At 46.0% G+C, this 22,500-nt stretch overlaps 1 protein-coding gene across 1 annotated transcript in view; it reads left to right on the top strand.

Moving 5' to 3' along the window:
• The window catches only part of LOC306934992 (mannosyl-oligosaccharide 1,2-alpha-mannosidase IB-like), a gene marked incomplete at its 3' end in the record, with an annotated part of 165,797 nt that extends 148,083 nt beyond the window's left edge, over positions 1-17,714 (top strand). The window contains exons 7-8 of the mRNA XM_079517814.1: positions 15,186-15,266; positions 17,703-17,714. Coding sequence (XP_079373940.1) covers positions 15,186-15,266; positions 17,703-17,714 — 93 coding nt within the window. The remainder of the gene's footprint in view (positions 1-15,185; positions 15,267-17,702) is intronic.
• Positions 17,715-22,500: the final 4,786 nt, after the last annotated feature.

The following is a 22,500-nucleotide window of genomic DNA, read 5'->3' as shown; positions in this document are numbered from 1 at the left end:
CTCGTTAGCACACTCCTCTCGCCTCCTCTTCACCTCCTGTCCTCTCCCATTAGTCCATTGTGGACCCCAGCAGACAGACAGACAGACGGACAGTAACAATGGTAGCTTGTGGAATTGAGCTCCATTCATACACACACACACACACACACACACACGCACACACACGGACACATCTCTGTTGTTAGGCCCCTACAGAGGTGATCACGGGGCACGTCGGGGCAGTCAGTGGTGCTGGAGAGCCAGCGGTGACGGTCACAGACACGGCTATAATGAACCTCTGGATCAACAGTCTGGTAGGCCTGCTGTACCAGACTGTACCTACTGTACCAGGCCTACTGTACCACGTCGGGGCAGTCAGTGGTGCTGGAGAGCCAGCGGTGACGGTCACAGACACAGCTCTAATGAACCTCTGGATCAACAGTCTGGTAGGCCTACTGTACGGTGACGGTCACAGACACAGCTATAATGACCCTCTGGATCAACAGTCTGGTAGGCCTACTGTACGGTGACGGTCACAGACACAGCTATAATGAACCTCTGGATCAACAGTCTGGTAGGCCTACTGTACGGTGACGGTCACAGACACGGCTATAATGAACCTCTGGATCAACAGTCTGGTAGGCCTACTGTACGGTGACGGTCACAGACACAGCTATAATGAACCTCTGGATCAACAGTCTGGTAGGCCTACTGTACGGTGACGGTCACAGACACAGCTATAATAATGAACCTCTGGATCAACAGTCTGGTAGGCCTACTGTACGGTGACGGTCACAGACACAGCTATAATAATGAACCTCTGGATCAACAGTCTGGTAGGCCTACTGTACGGTGACGGTCACAGACACAGCTATAATGAACCTCTGGATCAACAGTCTGGTAGGCCTACTGTACGGTGACGGTCACAGACACAGCTATAATGAACCTCTGGATCAACAGTCTGGTAGGCCTACTGTACCAGCGCTGCTGGGACAAAAAAGTATTGTACTCTCCAGCAGTGGTGTAATAGAAGTACTCACTTTGTTTTTTTACTCAAAGCATTGAGACCTGAGGCCGGTTCTACCAAAATGCCTTCCACATAAGCACATAAGTGGTGTTCTCATTCTCAAACGTTTTTTGTGTCAAGGTCATGCAAATGACCGCCCGCATCTGACTATGTTTTATGCCAGGGACCCCCAGAAGAGATGATGTGTGTTAGAAAAGTCAGGATTTTTTCCTAAAATGTCCACAAATAGCAGATGTACAAGCTGAGCTCGCAGCACGGCACGATGTGACGTGGCTGGAGAGAGCAGATCGTTTTCTGTCGGGCGGAAACCTCCTTAACCCATTTTGACCTGAGATCAGATTCTAAAAATGTCTTCTACATCCTGACAGTTTTCTGAAAAAGCCATGTTTCTATGTCAGTCGTTCTTCGACTTTTCAAAAATAGCAGATCTACAAGCTTGTAGCGCGCCACTCGGTGGCGCGCTATGAGCTTGTAGATCTGCTATTTTTCAAACGCTAAAGCATAACATGATGCTATAACACCAAAAGGGGTTCCTGTCCAAAATGGGTTAAGTCCAAAACTGTTACTTTTCAGGATTCAAAAGCAGCACATGTACGAGCTACTTTCTGATGCTTCTGTGAGACGCTGTAGTACAGTGCTTTTCAACCACTGGTCCTTGAGGGGGTTCCAGGTGGTCCCCAGCTAAATGATGGAGAGTTGGTAACCAAATGGACCCTTATAGATCTTTAACTCTTGATTCGTTTACTTAAGAGTTATTCTCAAGAGTTAAATTATTGTTAAACATCTGCAATTCTTAATTTACAAGAAGTCTACACATTTTGATCAACATGTACCTGTTGTCTCTCCTCCTAATGGTACCAACATCAATACAGCATGGAATTGTGGAAGAACTTTCCCATATGACGTAAATTCTCCTTTCATTGTCAATGGCAAATGTGACGCATGTTGGGACGAAACGCTGTATATAGGAGGGGCTAGCGCCCCTCAAAAATAAGTACGGAGATGAGATCTGGTAACTGCCAGACAGCGACAATAATTGAAGAACAAGGGGAGGAGGGTGAGAGAGACAGGATGAACGACAGCCAGGTGGACATGGAAAGAGGGGCGTGGGGCGTGTGGCTCGATGTTGTCATGAGATTTAAGCATTTGCCACCGGCGACGGATGGCAGCACCACGCATAACACGCCTAAGCTATAGCTTATAGGCTGAAATCTCCATGATACGGCCGTAGCATTACTGGAGGCTTTTCTCTGCATGCCTCTCAGGGAGTCGGTAATTCCCCCGTCGGCCCGGGGAGTGGTCTCTTCTTTTCTTAAGGCCTGCGTTCGTTGCACCTGCCCTCTGTTAAGGCCTTGAGACGCTGCAGGCTCTGGTGTGATGCTGTACATCATGGCTACACCTCTCTCTCTCGCGCGCGCGCGCGTGTCGTCTTACGCTCTGTGTTCCCACGCGGTTGGAATATATCAGGCCGCGCTGCGTGAGTTCCACGTTACGAGATTAAAGACATCACTCTTAGTCGAGCTTAATCACTTCTTCGCCTCCTGGGTGTGTGCGTTGTGTGAGAGGGAGAGAGAGATAGTTTTTTTTTTTGTAATACAACCAAGCTTGTAGAGATCATTTGTGCGTGTAGACATGTGTGCGTGCTTTAATGATATTAATCATGAATGCATTGTGTGTGTGTGTCTGTGTGTGTGTGTGAGAGAGAGAACATGATTCACAGGCACTCAATAAATACATGCTATAGTGTGTGTAGTTGCGTCAGTATGTTTTAATCACATCTACACATCTACGCACAACTCTTGTGAACTACATTGGCACAGAATGCAATGTTACGCCATTACACCGAAGGCAATGTTACCCCATTTACGGGTTCTCCATACACACGCACACACACGCGCGCGCCGCGCGCTCAAGCCTTCCAATAAGCAACGATGAAGTTAAGTATAGATGTCATGTCGCATTGAAGCGGGCGGTGACTCATGGTCAACATGGCGGACCGGGGGGGGGGGGGGGTTGGGGCTATGGAGAGCTCCGATGATGGATGCATGGTTATGAGGTCCATATACTCATCACCACTGTACCCTCCACCGAGGAAGACAGAAATTAATGGAAAGCCATTAGCGCGCACATTAACCCATTCTGGGCGGGAACCCCTTTTGGTGTTTTAAGCGTTACGTTAAACTTTAGCTATTGAAAAATAGCAGATCTACAAGCTCATAGCGCGCCACCGAGTGGCGCGCTATGAACTTGTAGGTCTGCTATTTTAGAAAAATCGTTAAAATATGCCTCAAATCTTTCAGAAAATTGTCATGATTTAGAAAACTTTTTTTTTAAATTTCGACGTCGGGCCTGAATGGGTTAATAATCCACGGTCAAAGTGAGTCTTGATCTCAGGCGTAATGGAGGAAGACGGACTGATGAGTTAATGCCGCCTGTTCAAACACTCAGCTCCAAACCTGTTCAAACCTGATTCAACCTGTTCAAACACTCAGCTCCAACCTGATTCAACCTGTTCAAACACTCAGCTCCAAACCTGATTCAACCTGTTCAAACACTCAGCTCCAAACCTGATTCAACCTGTTCAAACACTCAGCTCCAAACCTGATTCAACCTGTTCAAACACTCAGCTCCAAACCTGATTCAACCTGTTCAAACACTCAGCTCCAAACCTGATTCAACCTGTTCAAACACTCAGCTCCAAACCTGATTCAACCTGTTCAAACACTCAGCTCCAAACCTGATTCAACCTGTTCAAACACTCAGCTCCAACCTGATTCAACCTGTTCAAACACTCAGCTCCAAACCTGATTCAACCTGTTCAAACACTCAGCTCCAAACCTGATTCAACCTGTTCAAACACTCAGCTCCAAACCTGATTCAACCTGATTCAACCTGATTCAACCTGTTCAAACACTCAGCTCCAAACCTGATTCAACCTGATTCAACCTGATTCAACCTGTTCAAACACTCAGCTCCAAACCTGATTCAACCTGTTCAAACACTCAGCTCCAAACCTGATTCAACCTGATTCAACCTGTTCAAACACTCAGCTCCAAACCTGATTCAACCTGATTCAACCTGTTCAAACACTCAGCTCCAAACCTGATTCAACCTGATTCAACCTGTTCAAACACTCAGCTCCAAACCTGATTCAACCTGATTCAACCTGATTCAACCTGTTCAAACACTCAGCTCCAAACCTGATTCAACCTGATTCAACCTGTTCAAACACTCAGCTCCAAACCTGTTTCAACCTGTTCAAACACTCAGCTCCAAACCTGATCCAACCTGATTCAACCTGTTCAAACACTCAGCTCCAAACCTGATTCAACCTGTTCAAACACTCAGCTCCAAACCTGTTTCAACCTGTTCAAACACTCAGCTCCAACCTGTTCAAACACTCAGCTCCAAACCTGATCCAACCTGATTCAACCTGTTCAAACACTCAGCTCCAAACCTGATTCAACCTGTTCAAACACTCAGCTCCAAACCTGATCCAACCTGATTCAACCTGTTCAAACACTCAGCTCCAAACCTGATTCAACCTGTTCAAACACTCAGCTCCAAACCTGATTCAACCTGTTCAAACACTCAGCTCCAAACCTGATTCAACCTGATTCAACCTGTTCAAACACTCAGCTCCAAACCTGATTCAACCTGTTCAAACACTCAGCTCCAAACCTGATTCAACCTGTTCAAACACTCAGCTCCAACCTGATTCAACCTGTTCAAACACTCAGCTCCAAACCTGATTCAACCTGTTCAAACACTCAGCTCCAAACCTGATTCAACCTGTTCAAACACTCAGCTCCAAACCTGATTCAACCTGTTCAAACACTCAGCTCCAAACCTGATTCAACCTGTTCAAACACTCAGCTCCAAACCTGATTCAACCTGTTCAAACACTCAGCTCCAAACCTGATTCAACCTGTTCAAACACTCAGCTCCAAACCTGATTCAACCTGTTCAAACACTCAGCTCCAAACCTGATTCAACCTGTTCAAACACTCAGCTCCAAACCTGATTCAACCTGTTCAAACACTCAGCTCCAAACCTGATTTGCTGAAACTCAATTATGCAGCAGTCAGGATTCTTTTTTTTCTTTTTCTTTGCGGGATGAAGAAAAAAAAACTCTGACGTCTTTTAAAATTTGTTCTCAAAGTGGGATCCGTGGAGACGCCCAGATCTACAAGCTCACACTTTGTGGCGCACTGCGTGCTTGTACATCCGCTATTTATTTTTTTGGAAAAGTATCAGAAATTCCACGGGTCCCCAATGCAAACGAAAATAGCCCTTATTACATGATTACATCATGTAGCATTGCGATGGGTTGCTGTGAACTTATACAGATCTGTTGTGACATGCCTAAAATAAGGATGGCATGTTGAAAGTGGTAAAACCATAGACATATGTGACCGTTTCTGACCGAGGCTAAGTCATTGAATTTTTTTTATAATTTTCGTGTTTTCATGTCACTAGAGCGGTACCCGTTGGGCCTCTACAGCGGTACCCGTTGGGCACTGGCCTACTTGGAATGATGCAAGTTGGAAATGTATGCCCCACCCAGATATTACGTCTGTGACCCTTTTATGCCCATATATGGAGTTCTTTGTCAGTCATGCCCAAATATGGAGTCTATGCAGACGTCACAATGATGTCCGAACACACCAGCTCCATATATGGAGCCCGGGCAGGGGCCCTGTCCAGAGCCCGGGCAGGGGCCCTGTCCAGAGCCCGGGCAGGGGCCCTGTCCAGGGACGGAAGGGGGTGTTCAGTATAGGCCAATCAGAGGCGCCCCTCTTTCCCAGCGGCACTTGCTTTGGCAACGTAAACGGAAGTCCCGGTAAAGACATGCTGTGATTGGCCAGTAGTCACTTGAGTGGCAGCGACGCAGCATGCCTTCATGCACTTCCGCTTGACAATAATAATATGATTTGGAGGTTACTTGACATTACTTTCTTTAAATATATTTATTTTATTTTGTCAACATTGTTGCCACCCCCTATCTCTGGCAGCAAGCCACTTTGAAGTCCTGCGTCGTAGCCCGTAAACACAACACACCATACAAGGAGTTCTTCTCGTCTCAAAACCTGAAGCCTTTTGTTCTATTCCAAAGGAATCAAATCTCATGCCCACGTTTTGAGGTTTGAGAGGAGCGGGCACAGGAAAGCTGACATTCTGGCTCCTGCAAAAGAAAAAGACATTTTTGTCACGATGCGCCCAGGCTGTGCTGAAGCCTGTCGTGTTTACCATGATTAGTGCATTAAGACCTTACAACACATTCTGCAAATGTCTTCTACTGTAAATCATGACGGTTTGCTGAAATACCCCGTGTTTTCTACTCAGTGGGTTCTCAAACTATGTCATGTCAAGGACCCACAGAATCATCTCCCTGGGACCCCCCCAGAATCAAATATTTAAGTTAAAAACATTCGCTGTGAAAGAGTATATAGTCAAAGATTTGTGACACATTTTATATAATAATAAATAAATAAAATGCAGATCTACAAGCTCGTAGCGCGGCACTCGGTGCCGCGCTATGAGCTTGTAGATCTGCTATTTTTCAACAGCTAAAGTTTAGAATAAAGGTTAAAGTGGTTAAAAGCTATAAGGTGACACAGATGCGTCCTCAGTTCTAAATGGGTTAGACTCTGTGTACCCCCCCGCTATGAAAGGTTGGAAGGCGCCCGGTGAATCGATGTGCCCCCCCACCCCCCCTCTGTGTACTGTCTGTTCCCGTCACCTGTCACCCGATGACAGGCTGTCACGCGGCGGAACGTGGAACCGGAATGTTTTAGTCGGGAGGACTGACATGTTTTTAAATTGTTTTCCTTCAAAAACCTGAAATGTCTATTATGATCATTTTTCGTCGTGTGTTGGTGCCGGGAGGACGCGCACCTCTCGTGCACACGCGCACACACAAAAAGCAGGAGATGCATAGAAATGCACGGTTATTCTTAGTATGAGAGGATTTCATTTCTCAAATGACTGTCTGGAATCAATAACTGTCTGGCAAAAAGATTCACCCGAATGTAAAAGTTGCATGCAGAGTAACCCTGCTGGTCCTGATCGCTGCATGTTTACAGTCCTGCTTATCTGCCTGCCTTCAGCTGGTCCATGTGCGCAGCGGCAGGCATTTCCACCCATTTAGACCTGAGGACGAAATTCTAAATAAATGTCTTCTAAAATCCTAAAAGTTTTCTGAAAAACCTGTTTCTATATGTCAGTGGTGCTCATCTGAAAATATGTTGTTCCAGGGACCCCCCCCCCCCCCCCCCCCCCCAGAAGAGAAGATTTGAGTTAAAAAACGTTCGCTCTGAAAGAAAATATATTCAAAGATTTGCGCCCCATTTTCACGATTTTTCAAAAATAGCAGATCTACAAGCTCATAGCGCTGCACCGAGTTTTTCTACATTGTGTTTGTTCTTGGGGTCTCCCCGTCTCTTTAACCCATTCTGAGCGGGAACCCCTTTTGGTGTTTTAACTAAGCATTATGTTATACTTTAGCTATTGAAAAATATCAGATCTACAAATTTTCAATAGCTAAAGAACATAATGCTTAAAACACCAAAAGGGGTTCCCGTGCTGAATGGGTTAACCACGTTAACGTCCCTGTAGCAGAAAAACACCTGATCTGCTACAAGCTCGCAACGTGTTGAATCGCGGCGCCTTGTGAATTCCAAAAATGGCAAAAGCAGCAGATCTAGCTCAAAGCTCAAAACACGTAGCTTCGTGGCGCGTTTCGAGCTTGTGGGATCTGCTACTGTTGATACTTGTGTGTGACAAGTAGGGGTCGTTAATATTTACGGGACAAACACAAAAAGTGAAAATATGGAGATAAGAGGTTTCTGCCCGACAGCAATGATTTAACACTTTGATTGCTACAAGATCTCGGCAGGCCTATTTGGATGTTGCTACCGTTTAACATTGCACAAAGGCAAAAAAAATACATTTTGATTTTACCATGTTCCATTCTGGAGATATTGACCTTTTTGCAACACCTGCATTTGCCTGGTGGTTATCTTGAACAGCGAGCAGAGTTATGGATGATTTAAAGTCAGAGACATTGACAGGCAGATATAAAATTGAACCCAATAAATATCCTATACATCCTATACACCGAATGAAAGCCCTGAATGTGTACTTTTACGAGGAAAACAGTATACATTGATCCCATCTACAGTTAGACAGTAATTGGTTATTGAATGCAGCTTGTGCCCACCAGATAACACGACTGTTGCAACGCTCACTTCACAGGGGTGTGATTTTTATTATTACAGTAGAAGTTTACAGACCAAACTGTAAATAAAAGGTTTACATGACTTTCTGCCTCAGTCCGTATATAGCGAGCTGTATTGAATAAGCAGAGAACAGAATATGGTACAGAGTTGCACCACTCACTTCACATGGGTGTGATTTTTATTATTACTACAGTAGAAGTTTTTTTCTTATGAAAGCAGAGAGTCTTCTGTTTCATACGGTATATAGTATTTATATGTCGCTATAGGCCTTATTTTGTGAATATTGAGTTCGGGTCCATGTCTTCTCTGCAGTTATATCTGGTGGGCGCAATGTGCATCCACCCAGTAACCAATTTATGACACACTGTACATGGGATCAATGTTTACTCTTTTCCTCGTAAAAGTACACATTCAGGGCTTTCATTCGGTGTATAGGATGTATAGCATATTTATTGTGTTTATTGTTATATCTGCCTGTCAATGTCTGACTATAAACCTTCATAACTCTGCTTTCTTTAGATGATGATGATGATTCACTGCTTTCATTGTTTTGATCGCAGTAACATTGGGGGGGGGGGGGTCATGGGCACATTGGGCAGCAAAAGTCTTGATCGTACGGCTATAAAAAGTCCCATTCCACCGTTCGGTTCAGAACTATAGTATAACGGTGAGACGCGTTGTCATCATGAGCTGATTTTGTTTTTCAAGCTAGTATAGGGAACATGCCTGGGCATGCACGGTTTAGGACGCGGAAAAGTTCGTTATACATTACACCCGGGTCGATTACGTCCCCGACGCGTTCATTGCGGTCTTATCACTACAATTATAATGAATAAAAAAGCGTTACAATCACACGTCCGAGCGATCTCCGATTATGACGGCTCTGCATGGCGATACGTGATCCCCCAACGGTAGACTGTCTGTTGTCATGGCGGCCCCTCTCGATACTGTAGTTCGTTTGTTAGTTCGTAGTATTGTAGGCTCGGGGATCGTTTGGTCGCTACAGTATGAAGAAGTAAACATGCATCTGTCCATGTGTGTTGCAGACGTTGTGCAATGCGATCTGGTGCAGAATCTGCAGATCATGTGTTAGGCAGCGTAACAGCGTTCCGTTCATCATGTTTTTTTCCGAGACATGAGCCCCCATCTCGCAAGGCCCTCCTCCTGCAGGAGAAACAGGAGGGGAGGGGGGAATCGAGTAGGAGGAAAGCCTGGTGAGGCGAGGTTAGGTGAAATTTGATTCTTTTCACACACCGACTAGATCGGCATGGGCGCATCCATTTTACACTGGCTTATACACGTAAAGCGGCCCGCCCTCCTGTTTTCAGGAGGGGAGGGTTTTTTTTTTTTTTGGTTTTTTTTTCTGATCACGTGAGCGGGACTAAGCAGCAATGATAGGGGGATGGTTCTTCATTGTCCGGGTGGGTAAAAAGATGAATGAAAGTATGCTATAAAAAAGTGATTAGAACGTATGGATACGTGGTTCGCACCGGACGTTTGATTAATTGATAACGTATTGATACGCGATTAGCGTCGGCTGTGGTTAAGAACCTCAGCATTTCACATGCAGTTCTGTTGTGGGTGGGAGGCTGCTGGACCATTGCTGTAAATCAGTGGTTTTCAACCCTTTTCATATCAAGGTCCATTATTTATTCTGCATTTGAGCCACGGACCACGTTCTGATGAGATTTATCCTCTCGGATCCAAAACCGGCCGGTGCTGACCAGACCGGGGCCCCAAGCTTTATGAGATCTACTCCCCTCCACTCATCTATCAATCCATCACCACATTAACAGCAGCCACCACCGGCCAAATGCCATTAAATCATGGGCCGTGGGTTGGTCCATTTGTCTGGCCCACCGCTGGCCAGCGTTGGCATGTAACCAGCCAGGCTGTAATAGTTCTCCGTTTCCACACTGTCTGCCCCACTGCTGGCCAGCGTTGGCATGTAACCAGCCAGGCCGTAATAGTTCTCCGTTTCCACACTGTCTGCCCCACTGCTGGCCAGCGTTGACATGTAACCAGCCAGGCTGTAATAGTTCTCTGCCCCACCGCTGGCCAGCGTTGGCATGCAACCAGCCAGGCCGTAATAGTTCCACACTGTCTGGCCCACCGCTGGCCAGCGTTGACATGTAACCAGCCAGGCCCTAATAGTTCTCCGTTTCCACACTGTCTTCCCCACCGCTGGCCAGCGTTGGCATGTAACCAGCCAGGCCCTAATAGTTCTCCGTTTACACACCGAGGGGGTGTGACCGGACGTGCCCCAGACAAGCTCATCTGCAGGGGTGGAAAAAGTACTCAAACGTTTTTAGTTTTAGTAAAAGTATCAATACTGCAATATAGAAATACTCTGTTGCAACTACTTAAACGTACCAAAAGTGAAAGTACTAATTGTGCAGAATGTCCCATTTAAGGTTTTCAAATGTATTATAATCTTTTGAAAATAGCAGAGAATAGCCGATCTACAAGCTCACAGGTGTGGTTCCATTTGTACTCATAGTTAAATTAACATTGATTTTACAATATAAATTGGAGGTCCAAGAGATAGAAATGCCATTAAATGGGGGTCCGTAGCCTAATGCATGTCAAACTGGGGGTCCTTGAAATTAAACGTGTTGAGAATCACTGCTAGAGCCGTAAAAATGTTCTCTTATGGGGGTCCCTGGCATATGTTTTCAAATGGGGGTCCACAGGCTCATTAGTGTCAATTTGGGGTCCTTGACATGAAAAAGTTTGGGAAGCGCTGCTTACTCCACTGCTCATCGGGTATAGGGCCGAGTTGAGGCGCCCACAAGTTCTGCCAGAATTGGTCGGGCCTAGGGTAGGGCTTGGGCTTCACACACACAAAAAGACACATCTGACTTCCACCCTGGAAGCAGATGGATGAAATAATGTACAAACAATTACATCAATAAATAAGTAGACTTGCTGTGGTTTCTCCGGGCGCATTCTGTGAAATTGGAGTCATTCGGTATGGTTGAATTTAATTTAGTTGAGTTTGTTTACGAAGAACATTGTGCACACAAATGTGGTGTTCGTTAAGCATAATAAAAAAAGATGCGCTCACTCTCACAACAGACTATAACAGGGGTGGGCAACTTTGACGATGGAGAGGGCCACTATATTTCCACACTCACTCCAGAGGGCCACCTTATTTCCACACTCACTCCAGAGGGCCACCATATTTCCACACACACTCCAGAGGGCCACCTTATTTCCACACTCACTCCAGAGGGCCACCTTATTTCCACACTCACTCCAGAGGGCCACTATATTTCCACACTCACTCCAGAGGGCCACCTTATTTCCACACTCACTCCAGAGGGCCACTATAGTTCTTCCACTCACTCCAGAGGGCCACTATAGTTCCACACTCACTCCAGAGGGCCACTATATTTCCACACTCACTCCAGAGGGCCACTATATTTCCACACTCACTCCAGAGGGCCACTATAGTTCCACACTCACTCCAGAGGGCCACTATATTTCCACACTCACTCCAGAGGGCCACATTGCATATTGTGCGGTTTCGAGTTGTTACGAAACCCCTAGACAAAATAGTCATGACGTGTCTAGAGGCTAGGGTTTCACAACAATGTTTAAGAAACAAGGGATATCAAGCATTGGAGGTGCAAATAAACGGAGTCAACACAGGGTTACTGTCACCAAAGGTGATGTGCTTTTTTACTCTGAGGTATATTTACAGGTGGTCAAGTGTATATGCATAAAGCATATAACAAAGCAAAAACAATTAAGCCACTGCCAGGGGACACGAGTGTTGCCAAAATAACAAAAGGAGCAGCTAGGGAAACAAAAGACAGACTAACTAACTACCTAGACAATTAGTAAAACAAAAGCCTGTCTACCTAACTACTCTAACCAAAACGTAGTTCAAAATACATGTGGTGGCAAACACCCCTTACCTAGTGTGCTTAACAAGGTTCTACCTACGTGGTGCCTATGTATAGAGGCCTCTGTCTTACCTGTCCCAAGGCAGGGCATATAGCATAGAATTTACATTAGTAGTAGAACATTAAACTAAACAGATAAGGTTTGCTCAGGGACACAAGAGGAGACAAAAATGATGCATCAGTGACAGGGCTACAAACAAACAACTGAGGTGTACTGGTTGAGAGAGTGAGCCCAGGTGGGACTCAGCCTTTTATAGGCAGCAGGTGGTGGTGGTGATTGGATGAGGGAGGAGTCAGGTAACAGGCTGATTGACAGATGGGGACTTCAAACCTGCAGAGAATGAGAGAGTGGAGGGAAGGAGAGACAGGGGAGGAATACAGAGCAACCCACAAACTACACTACGTGGCACGTAACACGAGTGAAAATCAACCGATAATCACCAGTAGGTTACTTATCAAGACGATCTTATCGACCTACTGCACATGCTGGGAGCCTACTGAGAACGACAACCCACCTCATATTGCATTCAGTTACAAAAATATATATATATTATTATTATTTATTTATTTTATAATTTGGGGACCCCCCAAAATAATGTGGCGACCCCCCCGAGGGGTCGTGACCCACGGGTTGAGATCCCCTGGACTATATAACAATGCTTTACTATCGGAATATAGAAAGAAACCATAAAATACAATGCATACTAATTAATATAAGAGAGCTCTGTCTCTCTTGAGTTCTTTAGTGAACAGAACATACATATTCAGGTCAGGATAGCAATTATATCCAATCAGGAGAGAGCCCCTGCAATTTCATAGTCTTCCAGTGAACAATTTTCTCTGCTTATTATTTTTATTTAATCACATCCAATTTCACTTGTTTATCCTTTAGCGGCCTGTATGAATTCTCTTCTCCTGGCTGGATATAATTGAGATCAGATGAGATAAGCTTTGTTAATCCCCCGGAGGGAAATTAAGGTGTTACTGCAGCGTGAATAAAGAATCCGACCTGAAAATACCTCTCTGTTTAACCCATTCTGGGCAGGAACCCCTTTTGGTGTTTTAACTAAGCATTATGTTATACTTTAGCTATTGAAAAATAGCAGACCTACAAGCTCATAGCGCGCCACCGAGTGGCGTGCTATGAGCTTGTAGGTCTGCTATTTTTGAAAAGTCGTGAAAATGTGGCGCAAATCTTTGAATATATATTTCAGAGCGAACATTTTTAACTAAAATATTTGCTTCTGGGAGGTCCCTGGAACTGCATATTTTGAGATGGGGGTCTGTGGCCCAATAGAGATAATTCTGGGGGTCCTTGACATGAAAAAGGTTGAGCACCACTGACATGGAAACATGGGTTTTTCTGAAAAATGTTAGGATTTAGAAGCCTTTTTTTTAATCGACCTCAGTCCAAAATGGGTTAAAGAGACGGGGAGACCCCAAGAACAAACACAATGTAGCAATGATTACCATCTGTAATCTATAATATAATTATGAGCTGTTTGACGCTTCATTTGAACAAAATATATATCACTTACACTCCTTTAACTCCGCATAGTTTGGATTTAACTTAACGTTTTATTTTTATCTCTATGAAACTCTTGATATTGTTTAAAATTTAAATCAAGATTTGAGTGAAAAAGTTTTTTGTCTAATCTACTCGGTTGCCTTTTAATTAAGACTTCTTTAGCTGGCGTAATTTTTCATAATAAAGGCGCTAGAGTGCCACGCAGATGAGGCGGATTTTACTTTCCATTACTCCCCAAAACCGGGAGGCATAATTTTCCCTTAGTACCTCACACGACCTCGTCTTATGTCTCTCTAGAAGCGTTAATATTCCAAACGAGGTGCTTGCTGAAGTCAGAAATGAGGACAGAGCGACGTGTATACACATCATTAGCATACCTTGTGTTAACACCCTACTTGACCATTGTGGTGGATTATTCAGGACTCACATCAGAGTCTTAGAGAAATAATTGAGGTAGAGAGTGAACTGAAACAATGATACTTTATTACAAGGGTTTGGTCTGCACCCACCCAGGGAGACTGCACGTATGCAAGGCCTCCTGAGCCCTTTACATTTCTCTCTCTTATACACAATGACAGAGCAGAGAATACATCGGAGGTGTGGTCAGTGGTCAGTGGACATGGTCAAACATGGGTCTTATGTAAGAATCGGTCATCTGACAGACAACCTTGCTTCCAATGTTTCTAAGGGAGTGTAGTATTCTCATCTTGAAAATCCCACTACACCATACAGTACGTACGGCGTCACACAACGCATCAAAAGTAGCCGTTTCACCATGACGCTCCCAGCGCGGTACGAGGTCGCGGATCGGCTATTTTGCTGTTGCTGAATTCGAATCCTGCAAGTGTAAAAGTAACAGTTTTTGGACATATGAGGTTTCCGCCCGTCAGAGACGATGTATAAACTGGTAGGAAGGATAGAAGTATATCTACAGTCCCATTCCCTTGGTCTGTTCCGGACTGACATCTATAGGTACCTTTCAAAGTCTTTCAGGCGAAAGGTACCTCTGGTAGCCACACCTCTGATGGGTGGGGTTTAGCCTTAAGGGGTGTGTTTTTTTCACCCACTGTGTAATACAATAAATGGACAGTAGGTGGCAGTATGGTCTTGTGTAGCGCTGCACAATTAATTAAAAAAAAGACACTAGATTCAGACACCTGCAATCTCATTTTGTGAAGAACCGTGCAGACTTGTTGGCTGTCCAGTTCATTTCAGTTACTCTTATGCTATGTTTTTGTTTGTTTTTCATGGAGAAAATGAGAATCGTTTGAGAATCGTGATCTCAATTCTTATGGAGGGAAATCGAGATTCACATTTGAGCAAGAATTGTGCAGCACTATAGTCTCGCGTGTCGTTCTATCCTTGTGCGTTTGTACCCTCCCGCCACCTCCGCTCCCCTCTCTGTACCCCCCCCCCCCCCCCCCCCCTCTCTCCCTCCCCCACTCCCCTTCCTCTCTGTCTCTGATTGATCGGTCTGTCTCTGCTCTCTGTGTCCGCAGAATGCTGAGGTGTCTGTCTTCGAGGTCAACATCCGCTTCATCGGAGGACTGCTGGCTGCCTACTACCTCTCTGGACAAGAGGTACAGTACTGTCACTTCTAAGCCCTGTGTGTGTGTGTGTGTGTGTGTGTGTGTGTGTGTGTGTGTGTGTGTGTGTGTGTGTGTGTGTGTGTGTGTGTGTGTGTGTGTGTGTGTGTGTGTGTGTGTGTGTGTGTGTGTGTGTGTGTGTGTGTGTGTGTGTGTGTGTGTGTGTGTGTGTGTGTGTGTGTGTGTGTGTGTGTGTGTGTGTGTGTGCGTGTGTGCCGCGCGCAACACCTGGTTTGTCTGTAGTGTAGTGGGTGAGGCAGTGGCCTGTAGAACAGCCGATGGGAACAGCAAAGTTCCCAGTTCGATCCCTGTGGGCTCCCCCAGAGTTAGTGTCGAAGTGTTATCGAGCAAGACTCTGTCTGAACCCCTAATTGCTCCGGATGTGCAGGTTGGTGCCTTGCATGGTTTCCCCCGTCATCGGTGTGTGTGTGAATGTAATGCACAATCTATGTAAAGCTCCTTGGATAAAAGGTGCTATGTGTAAATGCACCATTTACCATTATGAGGAAAGATGTAGGGAGGGAGCGAGGCGGGTCAAATTATCAATGTTAAGAGAGTGATGACCCTATGGAGACACCCAGAACAGAGAGAGAGACAGAGGTTTAGGTCACAACATATCTCTAGGGAGATGGCCCTCCCTCTCCCTGGACACTCACACACACAAACAAACACGCCCGCATGACACACGCACACACGTGCATGACACACACACACACACACACATGCGCGCACACACACACACACACTGCTATCTGCCCTCTAGCTGTAATAAAAGCCGTCTGTGTTTTTCCATCATTCCCTTCCTCAGTCTTTAAAGGACCACTTCACCACTTTTCAGGTATCTTCATATAATTGGTCCTCACTAATAATCATGATAAAAATGGCAAAAAAAATTGTGAAACCCCGGTTTTCGGTTTTACCGCCTAATTAATTTTAACGTGGCCATGTTTTCGCATTATTACATTTTGCCACAAGATGGCCCCTTTCGCTATTGTATTGCAATGTATCGTCATGTTTGCCTGTCCAATCAAAAATCAATCAATCAATCAATAAATTGTCCCTCTCTGCCTACTGTAGTGTTGTTCTTCTCAGACTCAGCTCCCAGACAAGCTCTGACACACGTCTGATCAGACTTTATTTTACCCATTACATAAGTATCTTATGGTGACAGAAACGAGCAAACCTAAAAATGAACGCATCCATTAATAATTAACTCCAGATTGGGAGCACAGGAGAAGCCGTTCTCTCGCATCAGATTATTTCAGCATTATCCACTGAATTTAGTTTACGGCTGACAGACAGTGGGCCAGTTGCTCATAGGAATATTTTGGCAATGCTGAGCTGCAACGAATCTGTGACTGTCCACAGTATAGCTCTGGTCCATAGCGACGCACAGCGCACAAGGGATTTTGTGATTTGATGTAAACCACACTGACACAGCACAGTGAGGACACAGTTCACAGCGCGCACACACACACACACACACACACACACACACACACACACACACACACACACACACACACACACACACCAGAGCCGGTTAGCTATAGTGTGATACACAGACGCATGGATAACTCTGATGGAAACTAGCTTATTTGATGCTGCCATTCTCTCTACTGCTTCCGCAAACAATAATCACAGCCACCCAACTCACATGTCAGGTGAAACGGTTTAGCCGCCGGTTTAGCCGACGAAACCGTGACGATTATGTGAAACTGTATCGACCATAAATACCAAAAAAACGCACAACCTTAGTCAAGAGTAGATTTTGCTTGTTATTGTTTGAGTAATTCCTGAGCAGATCATGGGATGGGAGGTGGGACTCAGAGATTAGGATGCTGAGAGGCTGATGCATAGACAAATTATGCATTCGTGGGGGGCCTTGGATTCAAAATGTCCTCGAAGTCACACTTTGAACTGAGCAGATTGGATTGAGTTGAATTGAATAGAGAGAGAGAGGAGATGGACAGACAGACAGATAGACATGATGTACTCATGGGTAGGACGTGTCAGACTGCTTCATGATGGATTGTGTGTTTACCGCTCTATTTAGCTCAGACTCCTCTCCTCTCCTCTCCTCTCCTCTCCTCTCCTCTCCTCTCCTCTCCTCTCCTCTCCTCTCCTCTCCTCTCCTCTCCTCTTCCATTTCCTCTCCTCTCCTCTCCTCTCCTCTCCTCTCCTCTCCTCTCCTCTTCCATTCTCCTCCCCTCCCCTCTCTTCTCCTCTCCTCTCCTCTTCCATTCTCCACCCCTCTCTTCTCCTCTCATCTCCTCTTCCATTCTCCTCTCCTCTCCTCTCCTCTCCTCTCCTCTCCTCTCCCCTCCCCTCCCCCCTCTCCTCTCCTCTCCTCCTCTCCTCTCCTATCCTCTTCCATTCTCCTCCCCTCTCCTCTCCTCTTCTCTCCATTAACTCCATTATTGCCACTAGGTGGTAGCATAAGCACACCTAACGTATGCCACCCGTCTGCTCTCACTCTACGCCCCTTGTTTCATTTCCGGGTTATTCAGGGAGGTGGGGGCTGTTGTTGTGAGCACAGTGATCGTTAGCCGTAAGCTCATACCCCTTAGCTCTCGTTACAAACAGTTATGTGCGCAGCGATGCGACACAAACTCACAAATGATTTACGATCGTCGGGATGCGCGACAGCTCACCATGGACAGCGCTCGAAGCTTTAAGCCAAATTCCAATACCCAAAATCTCGGCCACTCGCTCACTCCAGCATGGTGGTGTTACAGTGAAATTGGTGACCTGCTGAAATATGTGACAATCATGTAGAGAATCACATAATGTCAGTGTCCGAATGCAAATCGTTGCAGTTTGTTCATTAGCAGAGTTCAACCTAACGGTATTCAGGCCACATATTTAAAGACCTCCATGTAAGTTGTGTTAAGTCCACAAGATGGTAACATATTTATGCAGGTCACCAATTTCACCATAATTTGCCATGCTGGAGTGACCGAGTGTGAGTGAGTGAGTGGCCGAGATTTGGGGTATTGGAATGTGGCTTTAGATATACAAGGCTTAGAAAATCCTGTTAATGGAGGCTCAATGGAGCTGGATTTAAAAATCCCATAGCTGGTGAGGACGGAAGCTCTCCATAGCAACCGGAGCAATGCTAAAAGGTCTCCGCTTTCATATGGAGTATACGGTTACGAACATGTACGTAGTTAGCACCTTTAGTACCTTAGCCTAGGGCTATGCATGATTATAACCGTAGAAAGCAGAGAAAAAGTGAATCTCTACTCCTCTCATGTCGTCCTGCCGTCTCCTCTCCTCTCCTCTGTATGCGCGGCTGTCCCCCTGGTCACTGCTCCTCCTCTCCTCTCCTCTCCTCTCCTCTCCTCTCCTCTCCTCTCCTCTCCTCTCCTCTCCTCTCCTCTCCTCTCCTCTCCTCTCCTCTCTGTATGCACCGCTGTCCCCCTGGTCACTGCTCCTCCTCTCCTCTCCTCTCCTCTCCTCTCCTCTCCTCTCCTCTCCTCTCCTCTCCTCTCCTCTCCTCTCCTCTCCTCTCCTCTCCTCTCCTCTCCTCTCCTCTCCTCTCTTTATGCACCGCTGTCCCCCTGGTCACTTCTCTCCTCTCCTCTCCTCTCCTCTCCTCTCCCCTCCTCTCCTCTCCTCTCCTCTCCTCTCTGTATGCACCGCTGTCCCCCTAGTCACTGCTCCACCTCCTCCTCTGTTCATCTCCCCTCATCGCTCCATGTGCAGGCAGCGTGCTGACCTCTCTCTCGCCTCTACTCTCATGTTAAGTACAAACCGATTGCACCGTGATATTCCCGACATTACATATGGGGGTGGTTTCTCATCCCCTCCCCTCCGATATGAGGTTGATTTTGGAGGGGGTTTCACGGGGCGCGGTCGGTATATTAGTATAATATCGAGGGCAGAACCCCCGACAGCGTCTCCATATTTCGTGTGTTTTCGTATAAATTAACGCCCTACTGATATCATACTACAGCGTCACACAAAAGCATCACAAGTAGCAGATGCAGAAGATGGATACCGTGTCACATTTTGAGCTTGTAGATCTGCTACTTTAGGCGTTTTTTGAAGTGTGTGTGTGTGTGTGTGTGTGTCTCCACTAAATACGTTGCACGCACACACACCTCCGCGGCAGGCCGTCAAGGCCATGTGGGGGCATTGACACACGCAGACACCCTCTAGTGAGGGGCGTTGACACACGCAGACACCCTCTAGTGGGGGTGTTGACACACGCAGACACCCTTGAGTGTTGTCACATGCAGACACTCAGCATACGTATGTAGATGTGTCTCATGTTGGGTGTCAGAGAGGGAGCACGCCACGGGCAGCCGGTGTTGAAAGCGTCCCCCATCACACCACTCATCACCTGTGCATGCAGGCGTGCCAGCTAACCTATAACCTCTGGGCTCAGAGAGAGAGAGCAAGAGAGAGCAGCCCAGCCTGTGTCTCTCTCTCACAGTGAGGATCTGTAGGTATGCTCAGAAAACATAATGTATACAAATACCAACACTCAAAAGTGTGAGTGATTTTACTCAAGTCAGGAGCCAAAACGTACATGACTTGTCAACGTAATGGAACAAATACTAACAGCTTTTATAGCATTAGGACTCCCACAACAGCCAACACACAACCATGTCTCAACAAAGCAACTCTATAGCCTCAAGACTTGAGCCTGCAGGTCAACAGATGGAACAATAAGTCAGAGAGGGAGCCCAGCGTGTGTGTCTCTGACACAGTGAGGGTCAGGGCACACTGGGGGGTGCCTTAGAGTATATATATATGAATAGAGACTGCACCCGGAGGAAACCCTGAGGCGAAATGGACATAGTGGCCGAATTTGGTATTGCAGCGCTGGGCCAAACACATGAACGCGCTGGTCCGTTGACTATCATTGCGCACGTTCATGATGACACGTGAACGAACGCTGAACGCGTGCAATGATAGTCAACGGCCAGTCATGTGTTTGGCCCAATCAATCCCAGAATGCACTCTGTTCCTACCCGGAGGGAGGAGTGAAATCGCCTCATGCGCTTTTGAGCAACTTAATGCAAGTGGGTGGGAGGAGAAATCCGGTGCCGTCTCTATTAATATATACTCTAAGGGGGGTGCGTCATGGACATTGGGCACTGTTGCCATGTCTGCTTATTATAAGCGACCTGGGCTTGTTTTTGATGGGTGCTAGCCCCTCCTATAAACGGCTATAGTGTTTAATGTTTGTGTTGTCTGAGCACAAACATTAACCCATTCTGGGCGGGAACCCCTTTTAGTGTTAGCATTATGTTATGCTTTAGCTATTGAAAAATAGCAGATCTACAAGCTCACCGAGTGACGCGCTACGAGCTTGTAGGTCTGCTATTTTTTAAAAATCGAAGAAACTGTCATTTTCAAACAGACATTTTTAGAATCTGATCTCAGGTCAAAATGGGTTAAATGCCATTGACAATGAATGGAGAATTTTCGTCATGTGTCGGCATAATGTATGTCGGTGGGAACTCTTGGCCAATAAGGGACCACCATTCTTGATGATGTACGATGATTAGAGCACCCCTCACTTCGCATCTTTGATCCAGGCTAGAACGCCTGCGTGACTCACTCCCTTCCAGTCGGAAAGAAAAACCCTATAGTAGTATAAAAACACCACCTCGTTGGAATGGTTTTCTAACCTCATTAAAAAGTTTATTTCATTTCTACAGTTGAATGTTTGCGTGGCTGCAATGTACACTTCACCCCCTGGGTTTCAGTCTGGCTGGCGGCAGGTTTCGCCGCGTTTGAGTTCCTGCTAGGCTCGCTCATTACAGCCACGGTGTTTTATTAGTTCCGCTGTGGTTTTATTTTAATGATCGTTCCGGTCTGTATCCTGTCGGAAGGTCAGGAGGTACACTGGTGTTCATTCTCACAGCATAAAGATGGATGTGAACGAGACGGTCGGTGAGAAATCGAAAAAGAAAAGGAAGAAGGAAGAAATGGCCAATCTATAATAAGATCAAAACGCGACGGGCGAGATTGATATTTGTCACTGCACAGTACGTACTCCCTGTCAGCAGGGAGTGTTGGGCGGGGAGGTAAACCTGTAAAGCTTTTTACATCCTCCCGGTGGGGGCTCCTCACTGGAGGGGGAGTCAGTAGGATACAACGGCAGTGACGACGACCACACAGAATGTGTGTGGCGAGGAATCCATTGGCATAACGACTATACATTGGGAAGAAAAAGGGGTGAAAAGCACAGAAAAAATGGTGGAGGAAAAGAGCGAAACTGATCTAATGTAAAGCTTCAGATTAGACGAGACATAATTTGTGTAATCCACGTAACTCGAGAACCGTATCCCCAACCGACTTCAAATTCGACACACGTTCCACAGGTCGTTCGAGTAGGTCGGACCCATGGTTGTCCAGAACCGCGGCAAAAAGGCCTCTGCCCGTGCTCTGGACAGGGCCCCTGCCCAGTGTCCATATATGGAGCTGGCCTGTTATGACATCATTCTGACGTCAGCATAGACTACATATTTGGGGATGCCTGACAAAGAACTCCATATATGGGCATAAAAGGGACACAGACATAATAACTGGGTGGCGAATGCATTTCCAACTCGCATCGTTCCAAGTAGGCCAGTGCCCAACGGGCACCGCTGTAGAGGCTCCAACGGGCACCGCTGTAGAAATACAAAAAAAGAAAGATATATAAAGAAAGTATAAAAAGGGGTCATGCTAGGGCTTTGCTAGGATTTTTACTAGTTGACTAGTTGCCTAGTTTCTAGTCGAGTAGTCGACTAGTTGTTTAACTACCTATTATGTAAAACAAAATATTATTTGTACATTTAAAAACTGTGTACATTGGTGACTATAATGTAGCATTCTAGCTGATCTTGAGGCCTACAGGTATCAACTATCAACTAGTAACAAGGTCAACTAGTGGATTTACTATAGTCGACTAGTTGAATCGTCGACTAGTTGCTTAAAGCCCTAGGCCATGCAGACAGATACAGTATGTAGAAGGATGTGCTGATGGATGACAGGGAACAGGAAAAACACATCTTTTTCTCCCTACATTCTGTTCTTCTCTGCCGTCGTCAACAACGCCACATCACCAAGGTGTGATCTCATCTCTCATAGCACTGCATCTCTCTGTCAGCGCCAGCCCTGCAGACACACAGAGAGGGGGGGGGAGCGGGTGTCCCTAAGACATGTGAACCAAATCCAAAGAAGCCTAGTGCATGGGGTCATTAATTTAAAGCAAATCTGGGCTTCC

The sequence above is a fragment of the Electrona antarctica genome, assembly GCF_951216825.1.
Source record: "Electrona antarctica genome assembly, chromosome: 13".
Taxonomy (NCBI): Eukaryota; Metazoa; Chordata; class Actinopteri; order Myctophiformes; family Myctophidae; genus Electrona; species Electrona antarctica.
Note: the sequence above shows the minus strand (reverse complement) of the source record. Positions and strands in the feature narration are given on the sequence as shown.